The 12894-nt window shown below is 47.2% G+C and overlaps 1 protein-coding gene across 1 annotated transcript in view; it reads right to left on the reverse strand.

Annotated features, from left to right (window-relative positions):
• Positions 1 to 3758: 3758 nt before the first annotated feature.
• The window catches only part of LOC120046664 (myotubularin-related protein 13-like), a 160579-nt gene continuing 151443 nt past the window's right edge, over positions 3759 to 12894 (reverse strand). The window contains exons 33-41 of the mRNA XM_038992064.1: positions 9175 to 9360; positions 8077 to 8203; positions 7635 to 7765; positions 6407 to 6631; positions 6216 to 6323; positions 5809 to 5999; positions 5566 to 5653; positions 5339 to 5470; positions 3759 to 5183 (exon numbers count right to left, since the gene is read on the reverse strand). Coding sequence (XP_038847992.1) covers positions 5085 to 5183; positions 5339 to 5470; positions 5566 to 5653; positions 5809 to 5999; positions 6216 to 6323; positions 6407 to 6631; positions 7635 to 7765; positions 8077 to 8203; positions 9175 to 9360 — 1287 coding nt within the window. The 3' untranslated portion in view covers positions 3759 to 5084. The remainder of the gene's footprint in view (positions 5184 to 5338; positions 5471 to 5565; positions 5654 to 5808; positions 6000 to 6215; positions 6324 to 6406; positions 6632 to 7634; positions 7766 to 8076; positions 8204 to 9174; positions 9361 to 12894) is intronic.

Consider the following 12894-nt stretch of genomic DNA (forward strand, 5'->3'; position numbering starts at 1 on the left):
CTCCTAATGCAAGACAATGCTAGACCTCATGTGGCTGGAGTGTATTAGCAGTTCCTGCAAGAGGAAGGCATTGATGCTATGGACTGGCCCGCCTGTTCCCCAGACCTGAATCCAATTGAGCACATCTGGGACATCATGTCTCGCTCCATCCACCAACGCCACGTTGCACCACAGACTGTCCAGGAGTTGGCGGATGCTTTAGTCCAGGTCTGGGAGGAGATCCCTCAGGAGACCATCCGCCACCTCATCAGGAGCATGCCCAGGCGTTGTAGGGAGGTCATACAGGCACGTGGAGGCCACACACACTACTGAGCCTCATTTTGACTTGTTTTAAGGACATTACATCAAAGTTGGATCAGCCTGTAGTGTGGTTTTCCACTTTAATTTTGAGTGTGACTCCAAATCCAGACCTCCATGGGTTGATAAATTTGATTTTCATTGATCATTTTTGTGTGATTTTGTTGTCAGCACATTCAACTATGTAAAGAAAAAAGTATTTAATAAGAATATTTCATTCATTCAGATCTAGGATGTGTTATTTTAGTGTTCCCTTTCTTTTTTTGAGCAGTGTATATGTTTCTTAAGGGTAGCTTTAGTGTAGATTAACTTATTCCAGGACATAGCCCACATTGCTGATGTGCTCTGTAAACAAACCCAAAAAACAGCCATGGCGACCTGGGGATTTGGGAGGCCAATAAAAAACATTTGTTTCGTATTTATCGCCTACCAGTCAATAGGGAGTTATTTTTAGGTTCATAGTCCTACAATTAGAACTTATATTTAGAATACATTTCTTGTGATGGGATCAAGAACTGTAACTATGACACTAGATATGATCAAAATTTATCAGAATCTTGAATTTCCAGTAGGTTTTGATTTCCATTTTGATTCGAGGGATTATTCTCCTAAACCACCAGGAATAATTACTATGAGCTAATGTGGAAAACATTCAGAATGCACAAAACTATAATGATATCTTACATTATTATATAACTTGACAATAAAACACCGTTTGGCTCAACAGTTGCAGCACAAATATTAATAGTTTTTTTCTTGCACCTTTTGCAGTTATAGTGCATTCGGAAAGTATTCAGATGCGTTGACTTTATCCACATTTAGTTACGTTACAGCCTTATTCTAAAATGGATTTTTCTCCTCAATCTACATCCAATACCCCATAATGACAAAGCAAAAACAGGTTTAGATTTTGTAGCTAATTTATTAAAAATAAAAAACAGAAATACGTTATTTCTATGAGACTGGAAATTGAGCTCAGGTGCGTCATGTTTCCGTTGATCATCCTTGAAATGTTTCTACAATTTGATTAGAGTCCACCTGTGGTAAATTCAATTGATGGGACATGATTTGGAAAGGCACACACCTGTCTATATAAGGTTCCAGTGTTGACAGCGCATGACAGAGCAAAAACCAAGCCATGAGGTCGAAGGAATTGTCTTAGAGCTCCGAGACAGGATTGTGGCGAGGCACAGATCTGGGGAAGAGTACCAAAAAATGTCTGCAGCATTGAAGGTCCCCAGATGACAGTGGCCTCCATCATTCTTAAATGGAAGAAGTTTGGTACCATCAACACTCTTCCTTAAGCTGGCCACCCGGCCAAACTGAGCAATCGTGGGAGTAGGGCTTTGGTTAGGGAGGTGACCAGGAATCCGATGGTCACTCTGACAGAGCTTCAGAACCTTCCAGAAGGACAACCATCTCTGCAGCACTCCACTAATCAGGCCTTTATGGTTGAGTGGCCAGACAGAAGCCGCTCCTCAGTAAAAGGCACATGATAGCCCGCTTGGAGTTAGCCAAAAGGCACCTAAAGAACTCTCAGACCATCAGAAACAAGATTCTCTGGTCTGATGAAACCAAGATTGAACTCTTTGGCCTGAATGCCAAGCGTCACGTCTGGAGGAAACCTGGCACCATCCGTACATGTACACTACCATTCAAAAGTTTGGGATGACTTAGAAATGTCCTTGTTTTTGAAAGAAAATAACATATATTGTTCATTAAAATAACATCAAATTGATCAGAAATACAGATTTTTTTAATGGAATATCTACATAGGCTTACAGAGGCCCATTATCAGCAACCATCACTCCTGTGTTCCAATAGCACGTTGTGTTAGCTAATCCAAGTTTCATTATAAAGGCTAATTGATCATTAGAAAACCCTTTTGCAATTATGTTAGCACAGCTAAAAACTGTTGTTCTGATTAAAGAAGCAATAAAACTGGCCTTCTTTAGACTAGTTGAGTATCTGGAGCGTCAGCTTTTGTGGGTTAAAGGCTCAAAATGGCCAGAAACAAATAACTTTCTTCTGAAACTCGTCAGTCTATTCCATGCGAGAAATTGCCAAGAAACTGAAGATCTTGTACAACGCTGTGTACTACTCCCTTCACAGAACAGCACAAACTGGCTCTAACCAGAATAGAAAGTGTGGGAGTTCCAGGTGCACAACTGAGCAAGAGGACAAGTACATTAGAGTGTCTAGTTTGAGAAACAGAGGCCTCACAAGTCCACAACTGGCAGCTTCATTAAATTTCGAGTCTCATAGCCTAGGGTCTGAATACTTATGTAAATTATGTTTTTTTTTTTCTACATTTGCAAGAATGTCTAATAACCAGTTTTCGCTTTGGTATTGTGTGTAGATCAATGAGGAAAAACATGAATGTAATCCATTTTAGAATAAAGCTGAAAGGTAACAAAAATGTGGAAAGGGGGAATGGGTCTGAATACTTACCAAATGCACTGTATACTGTTGCATCTGGAGAATTGTGTAACATTAACAAGGCGTCATGTCCTGCTCATCCTCATGTAATAGATAGATGATGTACTATCACAGACAATCTATTTGTGAAATAGTCATAGAACAGTCAATGAACTACAATCACAGCGTTGAACCAGTGAGTTTGGATTCATCGTCGTCCTGTTGAGTGAGTCTTAAACCACTAACTCTCCTTAAGGGACTGAGGAGTCCCAATGGCTCCATTCCTGAAAATCCAGCCGGATCCCCACTTCCGCCTCATCCCTCTCGTCATGGGCGGAGGCGTAAATCCACTCCTCCAGGGGGCAGCTAAATATGGAGAGACCTGCCAGAGAAGCGTCTGTCCAGATGTTAGCCAGCACTGCACCTGCTCGCAGTACAAGCCAGCTGGGAGAGTGCTCAGGATAAGGAACACATCCACAATGTCTTCTAGAGAACTTCAGTTTAGGGCTTTCCCGCCTTCTTGCAGTGGGACGGGTCTCTCCAGGACCAGGAGTGCCTTCGAGTCCCGCCAAGCAGGCGCCAGTGGCTCTGTGTTGGGTTTCTTGCCCAGTTCCTTACTCATTGTTGGAAGTGAAACATCCTTGCCAAGCCCAGTTTTGGCTCGGGCCATATGAACTATTCTGCAGCAGTGGTGTCTGCTTACCTTTCATGAGAAAAGAGAGACTATTTTTAACAAGAGGAGAGGCTCATAACAAGCCAAACCTATTTCAAGTGGCTTAGATTAGGTTCAGGTTTGTCCCCTATATCTTGTAACCTATTATCTGCAAATAAATGAGGTATTTTGCAACCTACAATAGGAGACTTATGGCGCCAGAGTATGCTCTCATCCATTTTAGATGTAGGTTGCATCTAAAGGGCTATTATTGTAGGATTGAAAAATAGCACTCGTCGGTAGCCACATAATTCATCATTAGTAAATTCTCTTAATCTTAAATATATGCAGCTGTCATATGTACTGTAAAATAATCACACTAATCATCTGGCTAGTTCAAGTACTTTTGATTTATTTCCAAAAAAACAACATTAGTATCAACAAAACATGGTACAAAAGATACAGTAACATATATCACTTCTCAAATAGCTTCTGAAATGACTTTGATGCTCTTTTTTGCTTTGTTATCTCAAACTGGAAGATGCAGACAACAGATGAAACAAACCACACTGACTGATTTACTTAAAAGCCCTTAAGACAGTCTTTCTGGATATTCTGAGAAATATAGTCAACTCCCCTTCATCGAACACACAATGGCTCATAGTCAGTCTCATCAAAGACAGGAAACAAGGTTACTATACTTGTACATACAAGACAATACATACCAAAATGCAGAATTGTAAAGTTGGTCATATTACAGTTAAGATTAGAGAAGCATACACATGTTATATATAAAAAATAGGAAATATCACATGAGTATTTACATAAAACATTAAGCCACCACACTTTAACAACATGAGTTACTCTTTTAATAAAAAAAATAATTTACATCACAAGAACAAACAAACTGTTATCCAGGAGTCAAAACATTCATAGTGTATGTTTAAAAATAGAGGACATCACTTAAATATAAAATGTCAGGAACATGTTTGGAACTTTAGTGTTTTTTCTCTTCCAGTTTGTCTGGAAAAGGTCCTTATGTACATCATCATAAAGTAATGCCTTTCGCCTGGCTGTTCGCTTCAGTAAGAAAATCATTCTATATGGAGTGCATATTATAGAACTAAGTGCAAACAAATGGCCTTGTCATATTGTGCATTTTCAAAACCTTTGAGTTTTCGGTGGTTTATACCTTTCATCAAGCAGTAATACCTTTCCTCATTGTAAAATATCTGAAATAAATTCTCTTGTATGCTTTATATATATATCTTAGTTTACTGTATATATTGAACCCACAGTTTAAAATGGCCAGTGCTATTGCTTTTATCTATTTACAACTGAAATGGCATAAACTATACTTAGTGGTGCTCAGGCATCCGTTTTTTCCATTTACTTTTCACTATAAGTGTTGATCCCTGTAGCAGTAACAAGGAATAGTACAGAGAGAGCTGATGGCAGAGACCGGGGCACATTAATCAACTTGTGACGACTGCCTGAAGTCCTGCAAGGCAGCAGGATGGATGGATAACATAGCCTCCACTAACAGGCACTTAGATCACTGTGGTCCTCATGGTAAAGCCACTCCCATGGTGACTGAGCTGAATATGTACTGTATATATGTGCCCACAGTCTCTGCGCTCAGCCACCTTGCTGCAGCTAATGCTAATGCTGTGACCTGACCACACCCTGACCACGCCCTGGTTGGGGAGTTCAGAGGTTAAGCGTCGGAGATGCAGCTCTGGATCTTGTCCATCCACTGATGGGCGCTCTGGGCATCCGAGGCGCAGAAGTTGTACACTCGCTTGGTGGTCTTCAACTGGAATGACAACACCCAACCAACGGTTCAACAGTGACAGGAGAGGTGGGATGTGACATACAGAGCCTGATACTGCCATGGCTGAAGGGTATTCTACCACAGAACACAGAAAAGATCACAGGCAGACAGAGGAATGGAGAAACAGAGAGACTCACGTCGAAGAAGGCCTTCTCACTGATGTGTTTAGGAGCTCCTATGGTGGGGGTGGCGATCAGAGCTGACTCCACCTCCGCCAGGTCAATGTGGCCCCGGCAGTTAGTGTCCTCTCCCGTGTCGTAGTACCTCAGCTGGGACATCACACACACATATAACACCACTGGCATAGGAGTGGAGACTACCTGGAACAGACTGGTAACAACATACAACATGCTGTAATACTTACTTGGTGTTTTGTAATGTCCAAAACAAACCAGCGAGGTTTCCATCCTTTCAGCAGTGCTCCTCGTTTGTACAGAATTCCCTCAAATGATCTGAAAAACACACCATTAAGATGAATTTAAAACATCTGCTTGGTAGAGAGATTCTGTCTGTGTCAACGCTTTACAGAAAAGTTGGGTGAGGAAACAGGAGTAATTAGAAGTCCTGGTCCCTGTTTGCCATCTCGGTGCTGGGAGTGGAGACCCACCTGTTTTCCTCGTTCTTGGGGGTGAACTGGTTGTAGAGTGTGGCGGCCCGGCGGTTGACCCCGTTAGTGGCAGTGGGGCTGCTGTCCTCCCCCAAGCCACTGTCAGGCAGGTGCAGCATGGAACGTCTCTGGAACGCCTGCAGACTGGACGTGGGGATCAGCCCCGAGGTGGACGCAGACTGCTTGCGGAGCTGCAAAACAGACAAGACAGATGGAATAAGAAAAGCCATGAAACATCAGTCAAAACATCCTCCCGATGTTCTGTGTCACAGATTGACGAGTCAAACAATGCTGTCTAACTGAACCTTCCAGTAAACAAGAGCGGAGTTCAGGCTAAGTAAGGTTTATGGGAAACAGGAGTCGGATGAGAGGAGAAAACATGGGAAAGTGTGTTGTGTTTGTCTTACATTTCCCTCCTGTTTGAGGTCCTCCTGGATACTGACTCGGACCCTCTCCAGAGTGGCCTGCCACCTCTCTGGTGCTTGGCTCATCTCCCCCTCCAGCCGCTCTATGTCCTGCAACAACAGGGCTCTCATCAGTATCAGGCACATAGTCAGGCATGGATAACATCATCCCAACTCAGACTTTTAGAACTCACAGCCAGGAGCTTGGTGATGGCGTCAGGCTGGGCGCGCCCCACACTGCTGTAGCAGGGCCACACGATCCTCCTCTTGCTGGTGGCGATGGTGTCTGTCTCCTCCATGCTCTCCGACCTGACAGCCTGCATCCTCCAGTCATAGGACGGGCCTGTGCACAGGGTCTCCCCCGTGAAGAAGTCCCACATCCTCAAAGCAGGGATGCTGATAGAGGGCTTGAGCACCGGCTAAATAACATATGAAACAAAGAAATAACTTACGATAATCTGATATGTTGACACTGATAATACATGAGACAAACATCTATTTTGGCTTGTTTGAAATCAAGTCTGTAGAGTAGAGTTCTCTCCCCAATGATGTGAATCTGTCCAATCTCTCAGTGAGCACACCACTGTATACAGCCAGTGGGAAAGAATGTGGCCCACCGGACCTAACACTTCCCTGAGCACTTAATCACGTCGGGGCCCGGGGTGCACAAACACACAGGCTGTTTTCCTCCACCTCCTGCTGATTTATACGCCCCTGAAATAATGGGTACAGCCGCCGCGATCGCTGGCAAGAGGGAAGAGGATTTACAGTTCCCATGAACACAACTAACCCATTGGGATGGACTTTGAAGTTGAAGACCAGACATATGCCAAGACAGGGTTAAACAGCAACATCAGAATGTCCCTGTCAGGGAGTTGGAAGAGGCTAAGCGAGACGCTTCCTTTACGACCACAGATACTAAAAGATCCCGAACAACACTGATAAGAAACTGCTAACAGAGTTCAGCTGGGCTCTTCTGGGCCTGTGACTCACGGTCTTCACCAACATCAACAGTCCGCTACAGAACATTCAGCAGGACTGGGAGAGGAACACTGGAAGGTCACCACAATAAGGCATCATCTGGTGCAAGATAGTGGCAGACTGGCCATCCATCATTGTGGATGTCATCTGGGAGAGATCTGAAGTTTAAGGAGCTGGACTGGCTGCTCTGGAAAGTGTGAAGATCCCTGTATCTCTACGGAGGACGTTCTACTGAGGACGTTCTACTGAGGATGTCCAGAACAGGAGAACTTGGGTGTGCGTACGTGTGAGTCAGTGAGTGAACTAGAGAAAAGGCCATTGGGGATCTGGCTGACAAACAGAATGAAGTACCACCGCTACGTGTCAGAGATGGCAGCAAACTGCTTGGGGAGTTGCAACACACAAGACACACAAACAAAGACGACACAGACAAGCAGTCACCTCAGCCTCTGTGGGACTGTACAGGTAGTTGAAGAACAGTGGACTCCTCCGGTGCATTCTGCTGATACACTCCCAGATACAGACCCCCCTCCTGGCCTGCTTGTCTCCCGGCTTGTCCTCGAACAATGTGCCTTTTGAAGAGTGAGACAAAGATGAGGTTGTTCAACAGGCTGAGACACACTACCACTATTCGCTGACAAATCCCTGGTCTAAGAGATAGGATCTAGGTAATTTAGAAGTGCTTCACTGCAACATGTCAGTATCCTGAAATACCTGACCCATTACACTATCATTACACACCATCATTTCACAGACAGAACAGTAGTTTCAACACTCTGCCTGTTGAAGCCGGAAACTCTGCCAAAGACTTTAAATACACGTACAGATCTTAACGGCCTTACTGTTAAATCATCCCTTTACACTGTATTTGTACTATACCGACCATGCTCCAGGCGTTCGTAGTCGGAGTCCAGGAGGAAGTTCTTGAAGCGGTTGGAGATGTAGTGGTATGCCAGGAACTTCAGATAGTGCTGATTAAACTCAAACTCCAAAGGGCACTGGTCCTGGATCTGCAATGAGAGGAGATGGCGAGAGAGAGAGAGAGAGAGAGAGAGAGAGAGAGGAAGGTGACACATTGTGATGGCTGGATCATGTCCCTGTGTTATGACTACAGATGGGTCCGTTATGAATACATACGCTCCCCATTACCGGCAGAATAAAATGGAGACCAGGGAGCAAAGACCAGTGACTGACATCATTCTCAGACAAAAGCTGGGCTGAGCTAGAAGGCAGCGTCCCCGTCCAGCAATGTGCAGCAGCGGCCAAGCGAGAGGACCTTGCCGCTCATGTTTTGAACCATCTGGGCGTACTGGCGAAAACAACAGCTGTTTCTGAGATGAGGAACTTCTATTTTCAGAAACTCATCAAATTCCCTCTCCCCCTGTTTATCGCACTTCGGCCCCAGAGAACCTCTGTCAGGCCTCCTTGGCAGACGCCCCTCCAGTTTCAAAAGAAACTCAGAAACTATGTGTTGATGTAAGTGTATGGGAGTTGGCCTGCCGGACCCTTGGGGAGACAGAAAACACAACGTTCTCTAAAGTTAGCATTTGAGTGTAAAACTCAATCCACTTCAGCTGCACCCTCCACATCATCCTCACAACCACCCCCCCTCCCCACCTCACCTTCCGAGGAGAGACTTTTAATCCCCACAACTGCAATTTTCCCACTCAGCGCTCTAAACACTGAGGAAATGCGATGGTGAAACACACTAGCACGGAAAGCACAGCGCTGACCGTGGGGTTCACAGACCATCTGGGCAACAGCACTGCAGCTGAAACTCCCCAGCGTACAACTCTGTCTAAATTACTTATCCGATGGGGGGATTGCAGAGTACAAAAACTCAACCGAGTCCATAGATAATGACAGCTGAGTCTCTCTCCTCCTCTTCGATGAAGGAATGTGATGAGCTCATGGAGGAGAGGGGGTGAAGAGGTGTGTGGATGGTGGGGTAATGAAAGGGGTGTGGGCGTGCAAGGCTTGCCTGGTGCACGCAATCCAGGAACTGCAGAAAGATGGGCGTGAAACCGCTGCCCTGGCTGCTGGGGCTCAGGTTGGAGCGCTGGCTGAACTTGTGACCGAAGGACAGCCACTCCTTCTCCAGCAGCACCTGGAAGCCCTCCAGAGTCCGGTAGAACGGGTCACTCAGCAGCTGGACCAGGGACACCACCTGGAGGGAGAGAGAAAGGGAGAGGGAGAAAGAGAGAAAACATCGGCAAGAGAGACACCGAGAGAGAGAGAAAGAGAGATACAGGGGGAGTTTTTTAAATAAAAAACTCTTGAAGTCCTTTAAAACTCTGAAGACTGACTAAGCTGCCAACTGTCGATGGCATGACAAGGACTTCAGAGTTCTGTGACAGAGTGGTAGGTGACCAGGAAAGGGCTCCATTGACCCTGTTTTCCAAACCAGTAACCTCTGTTCTCCCTGGTCTGTTACACTACCTTTCCTGTCTGTGGTTTGAATCCTCTCCCTCTATATGCAGTTGGACGGTTACGGCTGATTTCTGTAAGAGCGTGTCGTCTGACTGTACACATGCTGCCGGCACTTGGTCTGGATCCCTTGCTGTTTCAGCTAACCGATGAGCCCTGACGCATGTGGAATGAATGAGGGAAACAGATTGCACTCCCTCTCTAGTGCACCACTGTACCCTCCAAAAAACAGTGGGCTTTCTGAAAAGTCATCTTCATCACAGCGGTCCTCCCCAGTACAGACCTGAGCTCCTAAATGACCATAGCACCATCACTGAAGAGGGGGCTACTAGAAAGGAAAGAGGGGAGAGCGAGAAACACAGGGATCTGCTTCTCCTCTGCTGGGTGTCTATGAGTTGGTCAGGAGACTGAAGAGGCATATAGAGCCCATTTCCTGGAGCAAAGCTGATCAGGCCCCACCGTGATGAGCAAGATGCTCTGGGCCTGACACGGGCCAGACACTGGAAGCGAGGCTGCGCCTGTGCTTTTACACGGCAGGCCTGGACTTTACGGGCCCAGTAAACACATTTGGAGGCCACACGCACACACACACACACACAATGCCATCCCCAATAACGCACGCTTACTTAGCAAGACAGCATGGAAAATGTGAGCTCACAGTGCAAAAATGTGACAAATCGCTGAGCGAACAGGAAAAGAAAATGGATGAGGATAAAAACAAGCACTTTCACGATTGAAATCCGTATATAATGACACAGGGCCCTACAGCCTCGCATCGTTTCACCACATTTCAGCATGGTGTACTAATCAGCTGGTCTGGTAGTGTAGTGCCAGAACAACTTTGGAAATAAGTCGTTGAAACTAAAGGCGTAGCTTTGTATTTGACCTGATAATATGATGACCTATTTCCTTATCTCTAAGTGTAGACCAGGGGTGTCAAAGTCATTTTGCCATGGGGGCCACATTCAGTCTTCAACGAGGTCCGGAGGGAAAATGTGTTCTCTTTCTTCAAAATTGGCCTCTATCCATCATTTTTAAAATTTTCTATGCTTCCTGACTGTCTAGCTTTCATTTAGTTGATTATTAGCGAATTATCATTGCTACACAGTTTCGATTTGGTTTTAGCCATTTCAAGTATATCGAGTTTGTCTCTCTCCCCCCCCCCCCCCCCCAAAACGATATAAAAAAGAAACATCCCTTTTTCAGGATCGTCTTGCAAAGATAATTTGTAAAAATCCAAATAACTTCACAGATCTTCATTGTAAAGGGTTTAAACACTGTTTCCCATGCTTGTTCAATGAACCATAAACAATTAATGAACATGCACGTGTGGAACGGTCGTTAAGACACTAACAGCTTACAGATGGTAGGCAATTATGGTCACAGTTATGAAAACTTAGGACACTAAAGAGGCCTTTCTACTGACTCAAAAACACCAAAAGAAAGATGCCCAGGGTCCCTGCTCATCTGCGTGAACGTGCCTTAGGCATGCTGCAAGGAGGCATGAGGACTGCAGATGTGGCCAGGGCAATAAATTGCAATGTCCGGACTGTGAGACACCTAAGACAGCGCTACAGGGAGACAGGACGGACAGGTGATCGTCCTCGCAGTGGCAGACCACGTGTAACAACACCTGCACAGGATCGGTACATCCGAACATCACACCTGCGGGACAGGTACAGGATGGCAACAACTGCCCGAGTTACACCAGGAACTCACAATCCCTCCATCAGAGCTCAGCTGAGAGAGGCTGGACTGAGGGCTTGTAGGCCTGTTGTAAGGCAGGTCCTCACCAGACATCACCGGCCACAACGTCGCCTATGGGCACAAACCCACCGTCGCTGGACCAGACAGGACTGGCAAAAAGTGCTCTTCTCTGACGAGTCGCGGTTTTGTCTCACCAGGGGTGATGGTCGGATTCGCATTTATCGTCGAAGGAATGAGCGTTACACACAAATATTTACACGTTAAGTTAGCTGAAAATAAATTTCTTTTTTTGCTGAGTTTATACACACACAAAAACAACTTCTTTAATTCGATTTTTTACTCAAACCACCCGCGGGATGGATTGGACCTCAGCCTGTAGGTTTGACACCCCTGGTGTAGACGTTTCACTTGTCAGTTTCAGCCGAGGTGTCTTTTCCTTTTCTTCCCCCTCTCACTCCTACCCTCCTACACCCCCAGTCCCCCTCCTACACCCCCAGTCCCCCTCCTACACCCCCAGCCCCCCTCCTACACCCCCAGTCCCCCTCCTACACCCCCAGTCCCCCTCTCACTCCTACACCCTGTCCCCCTCTCACTCCTACACCCCCAGTCCCCCTCTCACTCCTACACCCCCAGTCCCCCTCTCACTCCTACACCCCCAGTCCCCCTCTCACTCCTACACCCCCAGTCCCCCTCTCACTCCTACACCCTGTCCCCCTCTCACTCCTACACCCTGTCCCCCTCTCACTCCTACACCCCGTCCCCCTCTCACTCCTACACCCCGTCCCCCTCTCACTCCTACACCCCGTCCCCCTCTCTCTCCTACACCCCGTCCCCCTCTCTCTCCTACCCTCCTACACCCCGTCCCCCTCCTACACCCCCAGTCCCCCTCTCACTCCTACACCCCCAGTCCCCCTCTCACTCCTACACCCAGTCCCCCTCTCACTCCTACACCCCCAGTCCCCCTCTCACTCCTACACCCCCAGTCCCCCTCTCACTCCTACACCCTGTCCCCCTCTCACTCCTACACCCTGTCCCCCTCTCACTCCTACACCCCGTCCCCCTCTCACTCCTACACCCCGTCCCCCTCTCACTCCTACACCCCGTCCCCCTCTCACTCCTACACCCCGTCCCCCTCTCACTCCTACACCCCGTCCCCCTCTCTCTCCTACACCCCGTCCCCCTCTCTCTCCTACCCTCCTACACCCCGTCCCCCTCCTACACCCCCAGTCCCCCTCTCACTCCTACACCCCCAGTCCCCCTCTCACTCCTACACCCAGTCCCCCTCTCACTCCTACACCCCCAGTCCCCCTCTCACTCCTACACCCTGTCCCCCTCTCACTCCTACACCCCGTCCCCCTCTCACTCCTACACCCCGTCCCCCTCTCACTCCTACACCCCGTCCCCCTCTCACTCCTACACCCCGTCCCCCTCTCACTCCTACACCCCGTCCCCCTCTCACTCCTACACCCCGTCCCCCTCTCACTCCTACACCCCGTCCCCCTCTCACTCCTACACCCCGTCCCCCTCTCACTCCTACACCCCGTCCCCCTCTCACTCCTACACCCCG

This window comes from Salvelinus namaycush, chromosome 1, assembly GCF_016432855.1.
Source record: "Salvelinus namaycush isolate Seneca chromosome 1, SaNama_1.0, whole genome shotgun sequence".
Taxonomy (NCBI): Eukaryota; Metazoa; Chordata; class Actinopteri; order Salmoniformes; family Salmonidae; genus Salvelinus; species Salvelinus namaycush.